The sequence below is a fragment of the Leptodactylus fuscus genome, chromosome 11, assembly GCF_031893055.1.
Source record: "Leptodactylus fuscus isolate aLepFus1 chromosome 11, aLepFus1.hap2, whole genome shotgun sequence".
In the NCBI taxonomy this organism is placed as follows: domain Eukaryota; kingdom Metazoa; phylum Chordata; class Amphibia; order Anura; family Leptodactylidae; genus Leptodactylus; species Leptodactylus fuscus.
The window spans coordinates 5,150,183-5,175,068 of NC_134275.1; the positions used below are offsets into that span (position 1 = coordinate 5,150,183).

The 24,886-nt window shown below is 45.0% G+C and overlaps 1 protein-coding gene across 3 annotated transcripts in view; it reads left to right on the top strand.

The window, feature by feature from the left end:
- The window catches only part of KIAA1210 (KIAA1210 ortholog), a 44,636-nt gene that overhangs the window by 6,327 nt on the left and 13,423 nt on the right, over nt 1-24,886 (top strand). Inside the window, exons 1-5 of one of the 3 annotated variants that reach the window (XM_075259425.1) lie at nt 9,113-9,312; nt 18,122-18,198; nt 23,201-23,369; nt 23,573-23,696; nt 24,021-24,179. In XM_075259425.1, coding sequence (XP_075115526.1) covers nt 9,278-9,312; nt 18,122-18,198; nt 23,201-23,369; nt 23,573-23,696; nt 24,021-24,179 — 564 coding nt within the window. In that variant the 5' untranslated portion in view covers nt 9,113-9,277. Of the gene's footprint in view, nt 1-9,112; nt 9,313-18,121; nt 18,199-23,200; nt 23,370-23,572; nt 23,697-24,020; nt 24,180-24,886 lie in introns of those variants that run through there. The other 2 variants (XM_075259428.1, XM_075259426.1) reach the window with 2 other exon arrangements.

Here is a 24,886-nt window from a genome sequence, read left to right on the forward strand (position 1 = left end):
GAGACTTTCTGGAAGTTGTTACATTTTTAATGAAAGCCGTAATTTGTTGCAGATTTGTGTCTTCTAAGGCTTCAAAGTCGGAAGCATTGCTGAGCCGTAGGAGATGAGAAGACGTGGATGACCCGGGGCTGTTGTGTTATATGGAGACAATAGCATTGGCGTTAAAGGCTTTTCACCCAAAAATTAACAAAACCTGATTTAGGCTTAGGCCGTTTCCACTCTATCTACTTCCTCAGGACACAGATACAGTTGAATAGAAGTGTGGAGCATAGAGCCATTAGCACCGTGCTCCATCATGTTGGAGGTGGCATTACAGTTGGATCTTACAGATATCTTGGTGGGGATGGAACTAGGGGAGTATTGGGGTGTTTTTTTGGGTTTTTTTGTTTGACTTTTGTATGTATCCTGTGGGGCCTATAAAAGTGGAGTTATGCTGTGGGGGGCATTATACTTTGTGGGACCACATAATGTATATTTGGAATTAAGAAAACATCATCACAATGTGTTGGGGCACAAAGAGACATTGTGGTAGTAGCCAGCATTTGTTAATACACACCGCTCCACTGATTCAAGCACAGTTGAAATTTTCTCTCTCTCCTCTACCATTCCTGAGCAACAAGTGCAGGTAGTTTTGGTGCCTGATGTGCTCTATAAGCTCTGTAATGTCAGGTGGGCGGTGTCAGGCAGGGGGTGTGATTTGGATCTCCAATCAGTGGCAGGCAGTGTCAGAGCCCAGAATCCCACCCCTTGTCTGCTCCTGCCTGACTCCGCCCTCCTGACAGTACAGAGACTAAATAGTATATCAGGCACCAAAACCATGCGTAAGTAGAGTAGCTGGCAGCCATTTTACAGAATTGAAGTGAGGACCTACCAAAATAACTAAAAAGAAGGGCTGCAGGTCTTTAACTATGAGTTTATTGTGAACTGGGGGGGTGTCTTGGTGAAGGGGTTATCCAGGTTTATGTAAGATTGATGAGTCATCCATTGGATAGGTGATCAATTGAAGATTGGCGGGGTCTTATAGTAACACGGCCTGTCAATAAGACGGAGCTGCATTACCAAGCACAGCCACCATATACAAAGGTTGGGTCATAAAACTCCTAAACCCAGAAGATCCCTTTAAGATTGTGCATTAGGTTGTACTTGCCGTGACCCCTTCACTACTAAGTCCATCAGTTGTAATAACCCTGACCCCTGTAATACAATCTGCATTTGCTATTCCTGTAAGAACTAAGAAATCTAATCAGTGGTGACTTATGCGGCGCTATTTCCGTATCGCGGTCAGTGCGGTTATATATAGAATATCATGTGTTGTGTATTATTGGCAGTATTGCCTAGATCACTTATCTCTGAGCTTTGGATCATTTTAGATGTAAATTATAGAAAAAAAATTACTTTGTTATAATTGAAACAAAAATGTTAAGTTGAAACTTCCGCAAATCTAAAATTTCAAGTTTTGCAGTTTCAAAGATTTTCTCTAACCAGCTTAGTTTTGATGGGTTGCCGATGGATCGGACCATGAATGCAGGAACGGTCTGTGGTCCAGCCCTGGTCAGATGCCAGCCATGATGTCCTTATTGTGGACAGATGATCTTCTCATGCGTTCAGTGTCCTTGTCTGTTCCTGTTCGGGAAGATAATCCAGTATAAGACCATAGTCCTATCCATTGACCGCCCATCGAGCCAAGAGAATGTCACTACTAAGATGGCTTCAGACCGGAGCAGTGCGGTGTAATATGGGATGTGTTTCTGGCTGTATACTCATCCTCGTATCCTCTGCTTCTACAGACTGATATACGGGACATCACCCTGCTGGATTCTATGTGATGTCTGTACTTCAGGTTAGTAGTCTCTCTGTATCTGCCGAGTTGGGGAAATCTTCTGGTTGATGTGATTTAGACTGAAAGCAGAAGATACTTGGTTTTATTTTATCCATTTCCATTGGCGTCCTAAAGATTCGGTGAAGACCTCGTAACTTCTATCTGAAAAGTGTCTCCAATTCCGCGTCAATAAAGCTACAAGTTATAGTGATCACATAATAAAAAAAATCATCAGGAACAGCGGTGTAATTTACGCTGGGTTCACACCTGCGTTTGGGGTCTCCGTACTATGGTTTCCGTCTTCTGCATGCCAGAAGACGGAAACCATAGACCGGGTCCGGCCGTGCGCGGCGGTGAGCGTTTTGCGCTCTCCGCCGCGAAACCGGATTTTTTTTATCCGGACACAGAGTACTGCATGTCCGACTCTGTGTCCGGATTATAAAACTCGGTTTCGCGGCGGAGAGCCTAAAACGCTCACCGCCGCGCACGGCCGGACATCTCTCTCACCCATTCAAATGAATGGGTGAGAGAGACTGATGCAGGTTTCCGTATCCTGCCTGTGTTTTAGGCAGGAAACGGAAACCTAAGTACGGAGACCTGGGCGCAGATGTGAACGAGCCCTTACAGGGGTTGTCCAGGCAAAAATAAGCTGCGGGCAGTGAAAAAAAAAAAAAAAAAAAAAAAAAAAACATACTGACCGGTGGCATAACTAGGAATGGCGGGGCTCCGTGGCAAACTTTTGACATAGCCCCCCCCCCCCCCGTCCAACACCGAAGACCTCGACCGACCCCCTCCTACGCATTCCTGCGCGTTCTATTATCCCCCATAGTGGCCCCTGCACACAGTATAATGCCCCACTATGGACACCCATAAACAATTATTATACTCGGTCAGACCCCCGAGTATAATAATCAGAGACCCAGAGGGAGAAAAACATAAAAAAAAGCACTGTTGCTCACCTATCTCCCGATTCTGCTGCAGTCCTCCGCTGTAGTCCATCTTCATTGATGTCAGATGTCACATGACCCGGGACACAGGCCAGGGGTCATGAGACATCAAACGACTAGGCCTGAAGCCTGCCCGGATCATGGAGAGGTAAGTAACAGTGTTTTTTCTGTTTCTTACCTCTCCCGGGCCGCCAATCATTATACTCGGGGGTCCGAAAAGACCCCTGAGTATAATAATAGTGCTTGTGGGGCCCGCGGTGTCACTTACCGATCGGTAAGTAAATAGGGCCCGTTACCGGCTGCAGCAGTAGCGGATGTCGCCGGCCCCCTAATGTCCCGGGCCCTGTGGCCGCTGCCTCTGCTGCTATGGCGGTAGTTACGCCCCCTGATACTGACCTGTCCTGTTGCTCCGGTGTGTGGCATCTTCCGACGTTGTGCTGAAGCTGCTGATTGGCCTCAGTAGTCACATGACCATTGGTTATCAAGAATATGGTGAGTGAGCAACACAGCCCCTGGCCTGTATACAATACTGGGAGCCGTGTGCTTGGGGATATACTGGTCTGCATGGTCCTTACAATCTATAACATCAGTGGGCATCCAACACATGGGACCCCTGCTGATCAGCTGTCTGAAGGGATTGTGGTGCTTTTGCAAGTGCCCTGACTCCTTTGCTATTTAGATTACACATGATTTGTCTTATAATGAGGTGTGATCCTATTACAGGCTGCAGTTACATCGCATGGCAGCTTTAAATCAGCTACTATGCGATGTAAATGATGAAGTGACCCCACACAGTGTAATCTGTTCAACGGAGCCCTCCCCAACAATGCTCCACAGTGGTCCCATCTGCTATCCTACGCTCCCCAGGGCCACACCTCACAGTATACTGCTCCACAATGGCCCCACACAGTATAACATGCACCCCAGTCTATTATTGGGTTTAGTGGCCAGAGTGCAAAATTGCAGGATTTAATATTTTTTTTAAAAAAATGCATGAAAAATTAAAAATAAAATCATCAAGAATTCTGAAGAATCTATTTAGCCTATAAACTTGGTTTAACGTGAGACCTCAGACAGGTAATAAACTAGAGACGTTCCCCGTCCTAACACTGAAGATTTCCTTCCCGGCATGAATGCTATCTTTATCTCCCGCCTTCCCCGTATACTCTAACAAGGGAGCCATAGTTTAATGATATATTTAATTTTTTGGCGGCGGCCGCTGCTCCACAGGAAATACCAAACCTGACACTGTCCAATATTCATTTACATCCCACTTCAGGCCACAAAAATGTCCAACGTCTCAACATTTGGTTTGTAGATTAAAGTCTCCCGGACTCTGACACCGGCTCCAGGTCTGTGTTTTCTCATGTGTCCTACAGCTTGTTACTCGCCGCTTTTCTTCCTTCTATTCCTCCCTTTATCTGTAATGAGAGACTGATGGTTCGAATTAAAGGGATAAAGGAATCTCTGTGACCTTTAAGACGAAGTTCACGTAGAGCAGATTAGCTGCAGGAAAATCTGCATCACATCTGGAGCAATAATCTGCGGTAGATTTGCTCAAATTTTTAAACCTTTTTGAATTTGGGTTCCGGCTGGGCAACACGGTGTCTCAGTGGTTAGCATTGCAGCCTTGCAGCGCTGGAGTCCTGGGTTCGAATCCCACCAGGAACAACATCTGCAAGGAGTTTGTATGTTCTCCTCGTGTTTGTGTGGATTTCCTCCCATTATACAAAGACAAACTGATAGGAAAAAAAATGTACATTGTGATCCCTATATACTATATACCTCCTGGATATTCCACGATCCGCTATGAACGGTGTCATTGAAGAGTAGAAGTGTTTGGGAACCACAAAGTCTGACATGGCATAGTGCCCCCTTTCCTGGTCCCCACACAGTATAACACCCCATGTACACACAGTATTATGCCCCATAGTGACCCCTGCACACAGTATTATGTCCCATAGAAGTGGCCCCTGCACACGGTATTATGTCCCATAGTGGCTCCTGCACACAGTATTATGTCTCATAGTGGCCCCTGCACACAGTATTATGTCCCATAGAAGTGGCCCCTGCACACAGTATTATGCCCCATAGAAGTGGCCCCTGCACACAGTATTATGTCCCATAGTGGCCCCTGCACACAGTATTATGTCCCATAGTGACCCCTGCACACAGTATTATGTCCCATAGTGGCCCCTGCACACAGTATTATGTCCCATAGAAGTGGCCCCTGCACACAGTATTATGCCCCATAGAAGTGGCCCCTGCACACAGTATTATACCCCATAGTGGCCCCTGCACACAGTATTATGCCCCATAGTGGCCCCTGCACACAGTATTATGTCCCATAGTGGCCCCTACACACAGTATTATGTCCCATAGTGGCCCCTGCACACAGTATTATGTCCCATAGTGGCCCCTGCACACAGTATTATGTCCCATAGTGGCCCCTGCACACAGTATTATGTCCCATAGTGGCCCCTGCACACAGTATTATGTCCCATAGTGACCCCTGCACACAGTATTATGTCCCATAGTGGCCCCTGCACACCGTATTATGTCCCATAGTGACCCCTGCACACGGTATTATGTCCCATAGTGGCCCCTGCACACCGTATTATGTCCCATAGTGACCCCTGCACACGGTATTATGTCCCATAGTGGCCCCTGCACACGGTATTATGTCCCATAGTGGCCCCTGCACACGGTATTATGTCCCATAGAAGTGGCCCCTGCACACAGTATTATGTCCCATAGTGGCCCCTGCACACAGTATTATGTCCCATAGTGGCCCCTGCACACAGTATTATGTCCCATAGTGGCCCCTGCACACAGTATTATGTCCCATAGTGGCCCCTGCACACAGTATTATGTCCCATAGTGGCCCCTGCACACAGTATTATGTCCCATAGTGGCCCCTGCACACAGTATTATGTCCCATAGTGGCCCCTGCACACAGTATTATGTCCCATAGTGGCCCCTGCATACCGTATTATGTCCCATAGTGGCCCCTGCACACGGTATTATGTCCCATAGTGGCCCCTGCACACGGTATTATGTCCCATAGTGACCCCTGCACACGGTATTATGTCCCATAGTGGCCCCTGCACACGGTATTATGTCCCATAGTGACCCCTGCACACGGTATTATGTCCCATAGTGACCCCTGCACACGGTATTATGTCCCATAGTGACCCCTGCACACGGTATTATGTCCCATAGTGGCCCCTGCACACGGTATTATGTCCCATAGTGACCCCTGCACACGGTATTATGTCCCATAGTGACCCCTGCACACGGTATTATGTCCAATAGTGACCCCTGCACACGGTATTATGTCCCATAGTGGCCCCTGCACACAGTATTATGTCCCATAGTGGCCCCTGCACACGGTATTATGTCCCATAGAAGTGGCCCCTGCACACGGTATTATGTCCCCATAGTGGCCCCTGCACACAGTATTATACCCCATAGTGGCCCCTGCACACAGTATTATGTCCCATAGTGGCCCCTGCACACAGTATTATGTCCCATAGTGGCCCCTGCACACAGTATTATGTCCCATAGAAGTGGCCCCTGCACACAGTATTATACCTCATAGTGGCCCCTGCACACGGTATTATGTCCCATAGTGGCCCCTGCACACGGTATTATGTCCCATAGTGGCCCCTGCACACAGTATTATGTCCCATAGTGGCCCCTGCACACAGTATTATGTCCCATAGAAGTGGCCCCTCCAGACAGTGTTATGTCCCATAGAAGTGGCCCCTGCACACGGTATTATGTCCCATAGAAGTGGCCCCTGCACACAGTATTATGTCCCCACAACTATTATTATACTCTTTTCAGACCCCAGAGAATAATGATGGGAAAAACAAGGGACATGAGGGAACATAAAAACCGGTGGTACTTGCCTATCCTGGGCTCTGGCACACTCCCTGCTGCTTTTGGCCATCTTCAACTTTGGCACAGAAGTCACGTCTGGGATGTTGCCAAAGAGGCCTGAAGACTGCTGGGGGTCCCATCTGATCCGGGGAGAGGTGAGTAAAGTTGTTTTTTATGTTTACTTATCTCCCCTGTGCCTCCAATCATTATATTGCAGGGTCTTTTAAGACCCTGGAGTGTAATAATAGCAGTATTTATTGGGGTTCGCCCAACACAAAATCTTAATGTGGGCCCGCGGCCTCACTTACCGATCCCCACTTCTGCTCATAGCCACCTCTGGTTGAGGGCCCCAGCGAAACGACTTATTAAGCAGCCATTATAGCTGCTACCCCGGGACTTATGCCATTATTGGCCTACAAAGCCTTGACCTCAAACCTCTGGGATAACCTAGAAAGGAGACTGCAAACCAGCCTGTGTGTCCAACCTCACGATCTGAACTGGTCTACCTGGGCAAACACTCCAAAATATAGTACAAGTAAAGGGGGAGACCAACTCCATATTAATGCTTAGGATTTAGAATGGAACGTCCTAAAAGGAGTAATGTATAGGGGTCCCAGTACTTAAGCAAAGAGGGAATTACAAGCTAACGTCCTTACTTACTAGAGATGACGCTAAGGCCCCACGTAGCGAGCCGTAGTGAAAAAGCATTGCGGGAAAAACTGCGGCACAAACACATCAATGGTTTTTCCCTCTACGCTTTTCATCGAAGGCCTGCACAGGTTTCCCCTGCGGACTTTCTGCTTCAATTCTACCTATAGGGAGACTGTCAGCATTTCCATAGCTATAATTGACCTTCTCTGATTTCCAAAAATGCAACAGTTTTGGAAATTGCCGCATTTTTCCTGTGCGTATTTTTGTGCATTGTGTGGCTCAGGGGTTCGCACTCTTGCCCTGCAGTCCTGGGTTCAAATTTAGTCGAGTACAAGATCTGCATGGAGTTTGTATTGTCTCCCTGTTTTTGCCTGGGTTTGCTCCATATTCCTCACAATACTCCAAAGACAAACGGAAGGATTTTGACCATATCTGTAATGCGCTGTGGAATATTGTATGTTGGTGCTATATAAAGTAATATCTGTCGCCGCCTTTACAGGAGACGTTTTACTATCCCGGCACTTGAAGTTCAGGGTAAAGGTTGTTTTTTTTTGTTTTTGTTTTTTTCTTTTGGAAATTGGAAATCGAATACAAGTTACCGCACAAAGAGAAATCCAAACTTTTTTTTTTTCCTTCTGAGATAACGATTAATATTTCTAAGCTAACACAAGGAGAATGTCTCCTGTGCAGAAGTCTCGGGGGCTCTTCCCATAGTCAGTCATTGAAGGATGAAGTCCAGGTCACTGCGGCCATGTGGATCTTGTCAGCCAGAAGAATGTATTTTATAATAGTTTTGAAGAGGATTCGCCTCACGATACATCTTATAAGACGTCTCACTAGGATACTCAGTACTAAGACTCCACTTACGTGTTCGGTTTTATTTTTGGAATCCTTAAGATAGGTCATCATGTTTTTTGCTCAGAAAGCTCTAAGGTTCAGGCCCCACGTTGCAGAAATGCAACTTTTCTTGTTGCAGATTTTGTTGCCAAGGCAGGAGTGTATTGAGCAGAAGGTAGAAATAGAAGAACTTCCTATAGATTTCCCATTTCTTTTGTAGCCATTTTTGGCTTTGGCTCAAAAAAACTCAAGAAAATCTGCAACAATGTGGAGTCTGAGCCTAAGTGACGTATTATGTGGAAACTGGTTGTAGTAATAGTCCAAGCAGCACAAAAAAAATGTGCTATATGGCTAATGGCTATGAAAGAACATGGTGAACTCATAGATGTGAGTCTGCTGCATTCATGAAGGAACGGACCCTGCACAGATCAGCTGTTCTGGAGGCCTCTGGGCACAAGATGTTACAGTAGTGGACAAGGAGTAGATGGCGCCTACTCCTATTAAAGTAAAAGGAGTGGGTTTATGGTCACCATTGCTATAGAGTGCCCGGGGCGGCATCTCTGCTCCCTGTCCACTACTGTAGCCTCTGACTCCCAGAGGAATTGCAGAATTTTGCATTCCATTACAATAGGATTTCCTTTCTGCTTTGCCTATTGTGCATTACTAATATTGCATTGCAGACGCTTAATTAACATCATGTGTTTGCAACGAAAAAAATCTTTATTAAAAATCCGTCTTCTGGAATTTCCTAAATTCTGCGCTGAGATCCTTGCTGCAGAGCTGCTTCACCGTTCTCGCAGATTACCTCAAGGATACTTGCCTGGAGGCGAAGCTGTCAAGCTGTTTCTGGTCTTGTACGCTCGGGATCCTGTTTTCCCAGCAGAGTGAGAGGGAATGAGAATGGAAAAGGGGAGGCCACTCGGATTCTCCATTTATGGAATAAGCACAACCTCCTCACTCCCAGCCGAGGAGATCATGGTCTGCCTGTTCGCCTGGACTGGTGTCTCTGCACATACGAGGTGTTGTATGTGTGGGGATTTCCAGGATTGGATCGGGAGGACTTTTACTCTTTCTTGGAGCCAGATCTTAGGACCCCGCTGGGAAGGCCATGCCATAAGTGGATGGTGGCGGTCAGACAATGTCTGCATTGTATAGTTGTCTGAAAGGTAAAAAGTAAGTCATCCCTGCATTCTTTGTTCCTTTGTTGCTGCTGTCTTTAGATGCTGCCTTCCACGAAAATTGAGGATAGAAGAAGAAAAGCTGGTTTTTGGTTTTCCGTCGGCTCTTACCCTTTAAACAATAGGATCGAGTGACGTAAATAACACTCGCCTTTTATTCCAGAATTCTATGTATGTCGTCCATTGTATAGCCACAAAGTAACTGCTTAAGTTCACATTTCGGCAGATTTTCGTCAATGCCTTTTTATTTTTGCGGCAATGTGTAATTTACTATTAAAGTGTCTGCCCGGCTCCGTCAAGTCATTGACCATTTTCCAGTGAATTGCTGTTTCATTTATTGGCACCAAGTATTTGATACGAGAGATTCTGAACAATAATTCTGATTTCTAAATGTATCTGGCGGTGAATGGGTTAATAACGTAAGGTTGGGGTGTATATATGTGTATATATATATATGAAATCTGTTGGCCAAACTTATCTTTTTGGTCATTTTAACAATTACTGTAAGTGTGTGTGTTCAATATAATGGTAAATTCCTATAGCCACTTCCAGTAGGGGGCGCAGTTGCATTATTACTTACTAGACTGAGGCTATACACTCTTTTTGTAGGGACACATAGGGGGATATGTAATGGTTTTTCCTATCAGTATGTCTGGGAGGAAATCCAGGCAAACACATACAAACTCCTTGCAGATGTTGTTCCTGGTGGGATTCGAACCCAGGATCCCAGTGCTGCAAGGCTGCAGTGCTAACCACTGAGCCACTGTGTTGCCCCTATATTGGGGGATATGTATGAAACTGCCTAAAAGAAAACCTATCCGTGGAATAGGTGATAAATGTCTGATGGGGACCCCAAACTCCCAATGACTCTTCACTACAACCCCAATGAAGCGTTGGTTCTATGTGTGCCCTGCTGCTCCATGTCTTTGGGGCTGATGGAGACCGTTGATCATAGTTCTTTCCCATTATAGGGAGTCTGTCCCCATAACCCATCAGATCGACCCTGTCCTGCAGATAGATAGGTTACGGCTGCTTGAATCAAACCCTATTTTCCCCTTGGGAATTGGTGGCTCCTCTGCCAAAATGTTGCCTTTATGTATCCATATGAAGATGAGCTCTTTGGAGCAATGATGGCATCGCCGCTTACCTCTTTGGAGCAATGATGGCATCGCCACTTACCACTTTGGAGCAATGGCAACTCCCTTGTTGCTTCATCTTTAGATCGACAAAAATGGTGATATCTCGGCAATTCACATGGGGGAGGAAACCATTGTATTCTGGTGACCCTAACTTGTGTATCTGTGGGGTCGGGTTCTGTAACAGATTGCCTTTTAGAGGAGTCCTCATTATGGTTTGTAAAACTAGGGCTTCAGACCCCCATACGAGTGATTGGTGGGGTCCCAGTGATTACCCAGTTGTATGTTTTTCTCCACTCCATCACCAGTTTACAATCCTTGGCCCTGTTATAATGTGACCATTCTCAATATTCCAGGGGAGGTTTATGTTGTTCCCTTCATGTTCTTATTGCATGGCCGCAGATGTCTCAGTCCTCCTCCGTGGTCCTCCATGGTTCCTCTCTCTATGGGTTATGGAGAACCTGACACTTTATAAGTCTCCAGTCTCCTCGCTTGTACTCGTGTAGTTCTTGGCACGAGCGTAGAGGCAGATTAAAACAAGATAGAAAAAGTTTGAAACCCTTTGCACACCTTACCCGTACGGGCTGAATCTTATTAACCCAAAAATGTTGGCAGGAAACATCTGCGCCCTGATAATTTGGAACAGATCCATTCCTGGTCTTGTGGGATTGGTGGAGGAGATTCATTTCTGCCCAAGTGAAAGTATGTAAACTTTGCTTCCAGGAGGGAGGAGGGTTCCTGGAGGTGTCTTATAAAATCCACCAACATGAAGGAAGCCGACGGTAAAGGTAGAATATTTTCTGAAGTGCGTCGTGTGCCAACGACTGCCGAGAATAAAGGAGCGATTGTAGATGGCGGAGGATTTTCCTATGTGCATGTTGTTTTATAGTGACATTTAAGGTAATATCCACATGTCTGAACCTCCGGAACTAATTCCATAGTATTTAGAAGGATAAATATCTACATGTTATGTTATAGTTACTGTCCTTGGAAGAAGGGACTGAACACGAATAGAACTCGCCAATGCATTGTAGTTTCCATTATAAACCGAAGCCGTGCCCTTGTCCGTGCCCATATATGCCCATAGACCCAGACAATGTTGGCCTCCATTTGGCTGGTATTCATCAGTATACCACAAAATGGTATGGAATAGCGTAATGGACTATGTTGCGCCATCCTATGGAGCCTAGTAAAGAGAACTAGACCTTTTGCAGATATCTTATCTTTTTGTAACCTGGGAGCCAGTGGATGACTCGTGCACTTGTGCCATGAGCATCTGGTGGAGATCTATATGTTGTTGGTGGGAGGGGGTCCGGAGTTTGCAGTTCTGATGGCTCTATGTGATGGCGATTTTTTTTTTTTTTTTTTACCCTATGACTTGTTCCCCCTATAGTCCAGCTTAGAAGTGGCAGGAGGCTGTATCTGCTCCTATGCTTATTGGAGCCATGTGTCCCTATGGCCATGCACCATATATTCCTATAGGGAAACCTGAGGTCCTGTTTGGACTCTGCGCCTGCACTGACAAACTTCAGTATTATATGATTCTCCTCCTGTTCACTTTTCCTTTCTGTACCATGACTTATAGCACCATAGATGAGGGCTTGGTGCATAGCAATGAAGACAAGCCCAGATGGATACTGTATAGTAGACTACATGGGTGAAACGCACAGTGCTCCATATGCAGATATCTGAAACCAAAGCTCTTCATGTCCTGCCCCGTCTCCTTTCTGATTGTCTCCTGTCCCTCTATGCTGGAGCCTCATACTGATACATTGTATCCGGATCTGCTCCTACAGCCACTGCAGAATTCTACGTCCGATCTGTTATAGACAATTCCTAAACCTTGCATTTGCATTAGTTTCATTGATTTCTAAGTGAGCCCAGTCCATATAAAAGGCATTAAAGGTTCTTATTAAGGCAGTGGAGTTGTACTTAGGGAGTCAATGACCCCCCCCACACACACACACACTAGTCTGACTGTCCTGACATGTAGGTGCGTTGCCTCTTCTCACAATGTTGTGTCTCAAATATTCACCTGGAACTTAGATTAGTTTATGGCCCCTATTGACATGAATAAGGGCTGTAAAATACTTCATGTACCAACTGAATCCAGAGATCTAATCTGTGGACGGGCGACAGGTGGTCCCTGTAGGCTATATAGGACCGCTTATAGGACTTGTACTATACACAACACCTAGACCGTCCACAGATTACTCCGTAGCTGGATGTTGGTTCTGGAGCTCCCATTGTAGTCAGCAGGTAATGTCATTGCTCTTAATAGTTCCGCACATTGTAGGATCATAAACTTTGAGGCATTTTGTGACTTGAGGGGACTTGCTGCAATATGGTTATACATATCCGATCAGTGGCGTAACTAGGAATGACAGGGCCCCCTGGTGAACTTTTGACATGGCCCCCCCTCCCCGACCAACACCAACTTCGAAGACCTTGACCGACCCCCCTCCTACGCATTCTTGCACGCGCTATTATCTGCAAAAACTTCCGAGTATAATAATAATCTTTGCGGGGCCCGCGGTGTCACCGGTCCCGGCCCAGCCAGGATCGGTAAGTAAATCGGGCCCGTTACCGGCAGGACTCCAGCCAGTATTGGCCTATTAAGAAAAAAAGAAAAAAACGCAGCGGTAGGGACTGTCACCAACCTCCTAATGTCCCGGGCCCTGTGGCCGCTGCCTCCTCCGCGGTAGTTACGCCACTGTATCCGATTAATGTCAATCACACCAGATAATTTATCTTGAGCTGGATCTAATGTATATGGAGGATTTACCAATTTCGAGCTCAGATGCTGGAGAAGAATGATTTGTACTTGTTGAATTCGACACCTGATCCTTTCGTCCTCCGGGGAGAGAAGTCGCCGTCAGAGATATCTAATAATGGTGAACTCCTCTCGCCCTATGGGGAATACATGTAGGAGAGGACGTGCTGAGCTGGACGGGTCTATGGGGTTGTGGCAGCACAACGAGCATTCAGACCATAGCGATCTGTAGTGTATGGCAACTCAAGGGACATTGGGCAGCAATGGTGAGGAAGACAGAGGTCCGATCAATAATGAAGGTAACGATGTTATAATGGCGTAGATAGATAACCTAGAGCTTGCAGAGTAACTTTGGCGTTCGGTGCAGACCTTGGGTACTGTGCACATGTTATGCTCTTTGTTATTCAGTGATACGTTTCATTCCAGAGACGGGAGCTTGATCCAGGAATTCTGGCCGGCTTTCCTTGTCCTGCTTGTTTATGGGACATTTAACACTGGTGGCGGGTCCAGCCGGGGGCCACTCTGTATCCGTCAGATTTTATCACTTGTATTCTCCGTCTAATGCTTATGGTCTCCTTTCGTGCATGAGCCTTGGACTGGGACAGAACACTTTGGGACGTATCGTTGTTTTCTCTACATTTCTGATTCAGGGGTTTTGCAGGTTAATATGGAAGTAGACTATAATGAGACCTATCTAATGCCTCCCGGTGCGGGCAAAGTGGACTTGCTTTCCAAATTCTAGATTAGTTTTATGCTGACTTAGAATTTTTGGGAAACAATTGATGTAGATTTATTCTGAACCCAGAGATTTGTCCTACTTAGTTACAGGTTACCTACTGACATGTGCTGCCTATTCACGATGTGTCATGTTGGATGGGTTGATATCAGCTGGGACTTGTCTGCGTCATCTCAGTGTTGAGCTTGTACATTGTGCTTTGGGTATTACAACTGTTTTAGAGAAGAAACGTCCTATAGACTCAAAAAATTGGGTTTAGTTTTCCCAGGTCTCAAACATGTAACCTAGTGGATGAGGTTGGATGAAGACAAATGTGCAACCTATAGCCCTATAGTGATGATCAAGCTTCCTATTTACTTACGTTTTTAAGTATGGAATAGAGGGACGTGCTCTAGCACCACCTTTTGGGAGGTAGCTCCCTATAGATCAATGCATCTTTTTTTTTTTTTTTTTTTTTTTTTCATAAAACCTACTTGCATAATCTGGGAATAACAGCTATTTTGCATAGTCGTTAACCAAAATTCATTATGCTAGAATCACACTATTGCCGGATCACCATCGGTTGGGTCCATTAGGGAACCCAAACGACTGAGAGCCAGACCGGTTGCATACAGAGTCCGGCAGACCCCGTTGACTATAATGGGGTCCATTGGGTGTCCTGTCCTCCTATTCAGCTGAGTAACTGCCCAGGGTGACATTATTGGATTCCTTACCCTGTGCGGTTCATTCTGTTCCCTAGTTATAACATTAGGCCAATAGTGACAAGTTTAATTCTAAATTCATGTTACCATTTTCTTCCATTTCTCTGCTCCTTTTTCCTTCTTCCCCTGTCGTTACTTTCTATCTTCTGTATTATGGTGGTTCACATTGTAGCACAAGGTTACATAGTAACCATTTGGTGACTTGCATATCACTGTGTTACATTGCGAAACTCGTACCGTATGTGGCTTGTTTTGGATCTGTGTGTGTTACAGACCTGTAGGTTTTACTGTCTGGATCTTGCAGGAAGTTTTTATAGGCTCGGGTGGGTCACGGGAAAGGAAGCGATAAAGTTCTGCATTGGTTTTAGTCTTTTGATGTTGGATCCACAAGGTTGAATGCGACCTGCTGAGTCAGGAACGTCAGGAACGTACTCGGGGCTTCCTGTACTCGCCGGCTTTTCTTTGGCTGTCGTTTTGCCCTTTCTGATACTTTACTGCAATGTGCGTTTCATGTTTTTTCCTATTGTTTAAAGACCCCAAGATCCAACCAACATTTACTTATTCCTGCTGATGGAGTCATATAATGGTTAGAGATGATCGAGTAGGTATTGGATAGAATACTACGGTATTCGCTATTTGCAGGAAATATTCGATTCAGAACCAGCGTTGATTGGCCGAATGCTATACAGTGTAGCAAGGAGATATAGCCGACTTATTTCTAGGATAAGTTGTCAATATCAAATTGGTGGTGGTCCAACACTTGGCACCTTCACTGATCAGCCATTTGTAGAGACCTCAGTCTTCGGAGGATCGCTGTGGCCTCCCCACATTGAGCAGGTGTTGTGCTTGGTTTTGCGGCTCAGCCCCATTCGCTTAAATTGGACTGAAGAGCAAAGAGGCCACATGATGAAAGCCACTAATAAATGGGGGTCCTGAGTATAAGAACCCTCTGATCACATATTAAGGATCCATCCTAGGATTAGATTAGCTGGATACGGTATGTGTATATAGCTGTATACGGTATTTGTATATGCCCATTGCTGCCAGTACTTGATGCCCTGGCAGCAATTGTGCTTTTCTTGCACTGGGGCACATGAAAGGTGTGAAAGGTACGTGAGGTTGGTATATTCAGTCTGTTTTGATCCAGTATCTGAGGTGTAACGTGTGCCGTGTTCTTCGGCGTTGTAGGTTTCCCTCCATTATCTGAGTCATTAGCTTGACCTGCTGTAAACCATGTGCCGGGCCGGTGTACAATATCCTTGTCCCTTGTTAGTTTGTGTTTTTGTTCCTTTTCTATGTAATTACAGACTGGACGTGACCCTTTGCACCAAAGGCATTTCCTCTTGTTACATTTTTCGAAAAACAATTCGTCCTCGCCAGCTGCTCTCCATTACATCCAGACAGCCCAGCTTGAGAAACTTTGGAGATTTTTAACACTTTCTGGCAGAACTTGCAGAATTGGACAGACCTCTGAATGTAGTAAGAAGTCAGCGTCCATCCGTCTTAGTGATGTCTCTATAAAGAAAAGGAAAATTCATTCATTACCAGTTTTATTAGTGGAATCCGTCCGACTGGGGAACTTGGATTAGAAAAATCTCCACTGGAATTATTCATAAGGAGACTTTTCCCACCGGGGCTTTGTAGGAACATTGTCTCATATAAACCTTATACCGAGGACCCCAGAAACAAGTCTTAGCCGATGTCTTAATGTGGATATTAAAATTGATCATTTCCACTGCCGGCTCCATCTTTTGTATAGTTCAGGGGTCCTGTACGGCTGATCCATGCACGGGCCATCTATCCCCCCGATCAATCAGATCCTAAGGATGCGCCATGAAAGCAAAAATTCTTAGTCAACCCCTTTAATTCATTAAATGTTGCAGATTTCCCTCTTTGCAGAGCCAAAGGTGAAATCTCCAATTGCAATCTTCTGCATAAGTTACCGTGTCTTGCAGATTTAAGACCTGGATTATGTCAGTTTCTGCTATGGATATCCTTTAGCATCGTGTGGATGAGATTTACTAAAGGCCCATCCAATTTGCAGGGATTGTAAAAATGCAAAGGGTGAAATTTGCAATAAAATTCTGCAGAATAATTTACTAAACTGCAGATTGTCAGCCGCCACCACAGGTCTATATATTACAGGGAGTATATAGTTATAGTTAGGGATATGCCAGCTATGTGCTATACGGGGCCAACTGAACAAACTGGTGGGGGAGGGGGGCTTAAAAAATAAATAAATCAAGAGCACATGTCACAATGATCACATTTTGGGTATGGGTGACATATTAGCAGTGATGTCCCCTACATGAGATTGCTGGGACCAGTAACTTGAGTGGCTTCTCCTGCAGGGGTAGGTGAGCGTCTCCTTTTTATTTTTTCACTCACCCCTTTAGGCCTCGATCACACGGGGCACGGGACTGCGTATTATGGTCCTGATTCTGATGCGAGAAGGAGTAAGCCCAAATGAATGGGCCTAGTCCGGAGGGTGCTGTCACGAGGCGGACACAGCCGCGGAATCCGCCTGAAGAAAGGGCAGCTCGCTTCTTATTTCCGTGACCCAGAACATACCACTCATGGAAAAAAGGAAGCTAGCGATCTACATAGACCTCTATTGGGAGGGGGCGGATTCTGAGCTGGATTTAGCGTCAGAACGAACCCTAAACCCCTCTACTTGGTGCATTAAATACTTTCCATTACATATATAGTCTTGTGCACCTTTTATTTTGTCAGTGCACGGCCTTGTGATGTATATCCGGCTCGCTACAAACCTTATAAACTTACAGACTAATACAGATCCTGAAACCGCTTTGGGACGGACCATCCTTCTAGAGCATTCCTATAACTGGACTGGATATTTCGAACAGATGTGACAGATCAGCTCTGGTGACACCTCCATAACTGCCCCCGTGTGATCTGGAGCATTGCTGACTGTAGGGATGTGCGGGCGCAGCGTTCCTGCTCTACCAGCTGCTGATCATATACTGTATGTAAGGTGGCGTGTCTTAGTACTTGAAGTGGTTGCATGGTATAACTTGTGCAGCGGTGCGATACTCGGACATACGCTGTCTTGTACAACTTACCTCGTTTTAGTGATTGGTGCTGAGATACAAAACCTTCCCCAGTATAAGAGTAAGAAAGTCGCTGTTTATGGAAAAGAAGAAACGTAGAAGAGCTCGAAGCGTCAGAAGTGCAAAGCTTGACCAACACATGTCGCTTTGTTTTCGCCTTTCTTTGCACCTTACTGGACGTTGCTTTGCCCTCCACTGTTATTAAATCATTGTCGATAGGAAATAGTTTAGGACCCCCGACCCCCATCGTCTGCTCTAGATACTTAATGCAATGTATTCAATGCAACATAGAAGGTTGTGATGCAAACACTGAACTAATGAGGAGTCATTTTTGGAGTACAAAAATCAATTCAATGTGTTTTTGTTTTGTTTTTTCTTTCTAAATAGTGATGCAATTATGGCGGCAAATATTCCAGAAGGAACCCGGACTGCAGACCCTGAAGAGAGCCACGAAGAATGTTCTGGTAAGAGGTTTTTTTCGTTAAAGACTTCTATCCCCAATGTTGGGGTACAGCCGTCTCCTATAGTCTGTGTTTCCAACTGCTGATATCTCTGGAAATAATACAGATAGATATTGTTATATTACATCTTATGTAGGACTTATTTTTTATGTTGCCTCAGATACAAGTGTTTGTAGCGCCCCCATCCTCATGGTCTTGGTAATACACACAAACTCCCCTGTCTTTTTCGTCTGAAGATCTCCAGTGCCAATAGAGAAACAGGGGACCGAGACTGAGAGAGGATTTCATGGAAAGGAGACGAAATCTGTTAATAAATTCTGTTATGAAATGTATTAATGACACAAACGCCGCCAGAAAATGAGAAGCTGGCCGAAAAGCTAGGAATGCATTATCTATCAACTTCATAAGGGGGGAGGGGGGGATGGGTGCATATACTGTAGCATGTATGGCCATATCTCCAAAATCTTTGCAGTCTTTGAGCTTATATCCAGGTAGAACAAACTGTGCGAGACGTCGGCAATGTCTTGTTGTGTTTTGGTTTTTGAGGTGGTTTGGTCTAATTTTGAACAACTTTCCTTTTCAGGCGATATTATATGGCGATATAAGATATGCGCAGTAGTGACTTCTAACCTCTGTTGTGTTATTTGATAGAACAATGGAGAACAAACCGATACGGACAATCCGTGTGTCATACAATGACTGCCCCGAGGCCCCGTGCATCAGTCTCTACAGCCAGGCTCTGAAACACAGCACCACCTCTTCTTAGTCACCTTATAGCTTCCCAGAGTACTAGAATGACTCTATATACTGTTACCTCCATGGTTGGGTATATACAGATATTCTGCATTTTGTTTTTCAAGAAAACTTGCACCCAAATCCCCTTTGGGCAGCCATTTTGGCCCAATCTCTGGGACCTGCATCTATTTTGCAGCTGTAGCAAATGAAGAGGTAGCCACACAGATGAGTGGATATAGATATGTATACAGAATAATGAAATGTAATGGGGATGTGTGTGTGTGTGTGTGTGTGTGTGTGTGTGTGTGTGTATATTTGTTACTCAATCACACAAAAACAGCTGAAACAGATTTGGATGAAATTTGGCACATAGATAGATTGTAACCTCGATTAACATATTTTATCCCGATAAATGACATGGCTTCACAACTGTTATGAATTTATGTTCATATATTATGTTAAACTGCAGGACAATTCAGACAATTGCACTTTGCTGGTAAAGCCAGGTCTGTTATCTCTCTATGTAAACACACAGATAACACTGAGTCCATTGTGTACAAGCATCTGCATATTATCTGATCTGCATAAGTGTTCTGTGTCCCGTTCAGCCAGAGGGTGGAGGAGAGAAATACAAGAAGTGAGAAGCAGACACTGCAGGCAGCGTGCTAAGACACTGAGATTGAAAAACCTCTTTAATCCATATTGGCAGTTTCTCAATTTTAAACATGCTGGGAAAACAAAAATCTAATTTGTCGCAAAATTCTCAAACAGAGACAGTTATGAAGGTAGCCAGAAGTCAACAGACTTCTCCTCAAGCGGAGCTGAGGAGGATTGAGCAAGATAGGCACCAAGTGACTTAGAGCAGCCGGATTATTGACGCCAACAACATGCTCATTATATGGTGTCCCAGTGAGATGCTGGAACAATCACAGGCACGGTGCAAGGAACAAGTTCAGCGGCAGGCCAGCTTGAAAGCTGCGGAAACGTCGGAATATTTGTGTTAGTATATGTATGTTAGTATTTGATCCTCCATCTGCAGGGGTATATAGAAAACACTGCCTTTAACTTCAGAGTTGATTTGAGGATGAGGGTGTGATGTAACGCTTACATGGAGCCAGCATAATGTTATGACAAGCTCTGATATTTGCTCCATGTGACGTTCGATGTTTTTACGGCCTGGTGTAAACAGTGGTCGAGCCGCTACCTTTTTTAGTGCGGAGTTTTCTGACACCAGAGACGGATGCCAGAACCGCAGAACACGTTACCAGCACAAGCCCTGTATCTGGTCCAGCAGGACGCGACGCCGCGCTCCGCTCATCTGTCAGCCATGTTATTTACTTCTAGTTGTTTATTCCAAGTTCTGGCCTTAGAAGAATGCGGAGGATAAACTCCCTTCAATGCCGCAGCTGCCTTGTAGACGTCCATGTGTTTCTCTCCAGTATATTCCTATAGATCATTGTTTTATGTTGCCAGAAGTCTATGGGAAGACGTCTGCAGAACAGATTGTGGTAGATGTGAGACCGGGCCGAGCTGAGCGCTTGTTTATGCCGAGCGTCAAATTATGGCCCTTAACAAGCCGAAAGGCAGAACCTGAAGGAGGGAGGTGCGGGTTATATATAGCGTGTGTCCTAGCAGGCGTACATAGCCCGGCGTCGCTCTGATCTCTGTGATCGCATACTAGGAGAGCCTTCCTATTAGTATGGGCATGTGATATAGGCCGTGGCCCGTCACTGACAAACTGAGCAATTTACTTGTTTCCAAATCCCTGTCCTGATTTTATTCATTCCCCAAACTGTAAAGGATTTCTCTAAGACGGTGTTTAATTTCCATATGATCTATTATAGGACAGCGACTGGAAATTTACCTACAGACCATAAAATAACCAGAGTCCTGGGCGCCCCCCAACTATGCCCAAACACACTGGGGGTCAGGGGCGTAACTATTGAGGTAGCTGCGGTAGAGGCTGCCACAGGGCATGGACATTACAGGGCCCAGCTGCAGGTAATGAGCCTCATTTACTTACCGATCCTGGCTCCTGCTCATGGCTGCCTGCGCCTTCCCCTTCTGCAGAGGTCGCTGTGATCAGGAGAGGGATCAGTAAGTAAGGCCGCCATCCCCACAAACACGATCAGACTCTGAGTATAATGACTGGAGGCCCAGGGGAGGTGAGGTTAAGATGAAAAAAAAACCTGTTACTTACCTCTCCTGTGCTCAGGCAGGCTTCAGGCCTATTTGGTGACGTCCCAGATGTCACGAGGGCCGAGGATTGTGTCCTTACACGTCGCGATTCAAGTCCCGGCTCAAGTGACGTCTGGTCCATCATTGAAGATGGCCGACATCAGCAGGGAGTGTGCTGGAGCCAGGTAGAGGCAAGTAACAGTACTGAGTTTGCAGCTTCCATCTGGCCCATAAACCAAGGAGACCCACAGATTCCCCGACCACACTAAGGTGGATTAAACTCCTCAGCCCCCGTAACCATCACTATCATGAATTCACTGTCGGGATGAGGTAGGTATAAAACTAAGAATTAAACCTGACAAGAAATGTTCTATTTTCTTGAAGGAATCCCCAAGATCATCTCTGAGGCCGAATTTTAATTTCCGTTCGGTTCGGTCTGTGTAAATGGCATTTTAATGGGTGCAGATATCTTCATTATTAAAGTGCTTATCTAGTTGGAACAAACTCATTTTAGATAAGAGAAATCAGTGAAATTGATCTTATTGGCGAGGAGACTGCGGTGTAATGGCGCGTCTTCCCTGCATTGCGTTCGCTAATGTTATTAGATATTGGACGGCCTTTATTACAGAAGATTTTCCTCTGCCGCCATTAAGGGGGGTGTTTATTAGGGCACCTAACTTTATTATTCTGGTATGTTGTCTGCTTAACGGGATCTTTTAATATTGTGCCCTTACCCCATTTCAGGGTCCCGTGGAAGGTCTGTGTTTTCCCGTGTGGCCATTTTTTTGGTGTTACAATTCTGTTTTGTGCCTATAGCTCTTCTCCCAAAATATATCTGTATCCGGTCCTACAGTCTTAATTAGCAGGAAGGAAAGAATTGGAAAATCCGTATGACCACAAGATCAGACTACACGTGGTTTGTAGTCTGTAAACATGGAAACCTATTAAGCGAGCAAGCTCCACACTATTGATGTCCCTTTTCTAATCCTGGAACGTTCCCCCTCCACTATATTCAGTCTTCTCTTCCTACTCCTAACAAGTCCTGCAAAGTCATCTCCGTATTTTCTTGCTATTCCTTTGTGGCCGCGCTTCGTTTTAGATTCTGTTCATTGTGTTTCTTTGCGCTGTGAGACCGATCCCCATGACTAGGCCTCATAGTCACACCCGGTTATTAGGCCGACATTTACAAGATTTGTCGACCTCTCACTTATTAGTCACATCACTTTTACAGCTGACTTAGTCACAACGTCAAGGTGATGTGAGTTTCATTTCTCGAACACCTAAAGAATCCAAGCGTCCGTATACATAGGAGGCGCCTATCTATAGAAAGACAGAACAATGCACCGCTCTTCTTCTCCAATCTGTATTGTTCCAGTATGGAGGGGTATTACCCTTATGAAGACATCCATGTGGCCTCAGAACATGGAACCTCTTGCCAAATGGATGGTTCGCCGTTCCCTGATACAGTTAGTTTGGTCGCCGATCCTCACGGGGTATCTGTAGAGGACATAGGGGCAGCAGGAAGGGAGTCTATAGATGATCGTCTTGGGAATTCTTGCTTATGGGAAGCCTTCCCTCTGTCTCTTCCCAGTTCTGAACATTTATTCAGCTGTGTGTGACGTTGTATACAGAATGAAGATAAGTCTTATGGCGGAAAAAAATTCTGGCTAAAGAGGGAAAGTGACCCAACTGGAGCAAACTCTAGTTTGGGTGACGTGAGTTAGTTTGTGGGATTCTTTTTGAAGATAAGACTCCTTACATCTAGTGAAAACCAATGCTACCCAGCCCTAGTATCGAATATAAGGATGATCGGTGACCATCATTGTCAACCATTGTCCATTGCTTGGGAAATACGGATATACAAATCATACCAAACCGTGCCCGCAAATTCTATGGAAATACCAATCCATGTGGAAGTCGGTGACCCAATGGCTCTTCTGTTTCTTCCATGTATTCAGAGGCCTCCTGGAACGATAGACAAGATGGACAGAGGATAATTCTCATCATCGTTTCCTTCATTCTTTGTATAATTAATTTGACAATCTGAAATTTATATTTTTAGGATTCTGATCCGAATCTTCCTTTTCAACAGGAAAAAAGAAATCGAAATTCCAGGCCTTCAAGAAATTATTTGTCAAAAAGAAAAGGAAGGAACCTTCAACTCCTAACAGAGAAAGCAACCTAAAGCCCAGCCAGTCCAGTGGCGATGTCAGTGCGTCCGGAGCCAACACAAACGCGTTTCATGATGACCATGAACCAGCGTAAGATTATTTATACGTCATGTTACATGTAGGAAGTTTCGCTCCAAATTGGTGGCCGATCTATCTTAGCGATAGATTCTATGTATAAAAGGGGAAGTGATACGTTTTGCTACAATCCGTCTACAATCTATGGCCTGATGATTCTTCCATCCTATTGGGTGCCATCCAAAAATTGAATAATATTTACCTGTTCCATTTTAAAGGGCCAAAGGAAATATGGGGAGCAAAGCCGTATCCCACGACAGTGTATTTGTTTCTGAGATGGAGGGTTCTGTGAAGGAAGATCTCTCCCATGAATGCACCCCCGGGAAAGTGAAAGCCTTGCAGGTATAAATCTATAGAGTTTCAATATATCTTTCATGTGAACAACGCATTTGATGTTTGTAACCTAACAGGACATCCGTTCCATTGCAGCGTCCTCCTAGCGCTCCCGTAGCATGGTCACGTCCATTGATACTTTTGAGGAATAATAGTAGTTGTAAATAAATAATTACGACTTTCATCAAAGGTGCAGGTCAATTATTTACAAATTATCTTGTCTCTTGTGTCACTAAAGCTGCTCTTCTGTGTTCCTCTGCGGCTCTGACAGCCGGGGCTAATGATCCGTCTTCTATAGGAGCGGATCTAACAATGTGCTGGGTTATCTCTTAGCTGCAGCTTCAGCAGAATATACGGATCGGGTCTCCACCACAAGGCATCGTCCACAAGAAATTTGAGGATTCTGGGACGCTTTCAGAAGATGATGGCCTGCCGAGGAGTCCTCCAGAGATAACCTCGTTGCATGAGATTCTTGCCAAGGCATCGGGGAAGGTAAGTCTAGATATTCGGGATTTTATTCTGTCTCTGTTGGATAGGGTAAGACGTTACTGTCCGTCAATTTTGTGAAACTTAAACTTGGAGCAACTGAATTCCACACACCGCATCCTATAGACCAAGTAGGTCTTCTGGTCTATGATCATGTAGGGAACCATTACAGACGTGTCTAGATCCACTCAACTTTGACTTTGTTGCCTACTGATTCCGGGATGAATCCACCATTGCAGTAATTGCACATTCACTCTTCTACACTAAATTTTTTCTAACCTATATTATTGAAAATCTCAAATTCCCCTTATAGCTCAATTACAAAGCCTCTATCTCCACCTCTTGTGATATATACCTGATATACAATAGATGGGAATTTATTAAGATTGGCATGTCCTATAGCGGGGCTGGAGCAAGATCCGATGGGCCATAAGTGAGATTGGTTCGTGAGGTCCTATAGATGAAATATATATATATATATATATATATATATATATATATATATATATATATATATATATATATATACTTTTTACTGCCAAGGGTAACAGTATGGTCTTCCTGTATCAATATCCTGTGTAGAACCCATGGCACATGTTGATGCCCCCTAGGATCCTATGGATGGATCTAATATGGATAGTCGCTCATTATTCCCTTGTATCAATATTCCCTAACACTACTGAGGTTTCTTTCTCTACTTGTATCAATGCAAT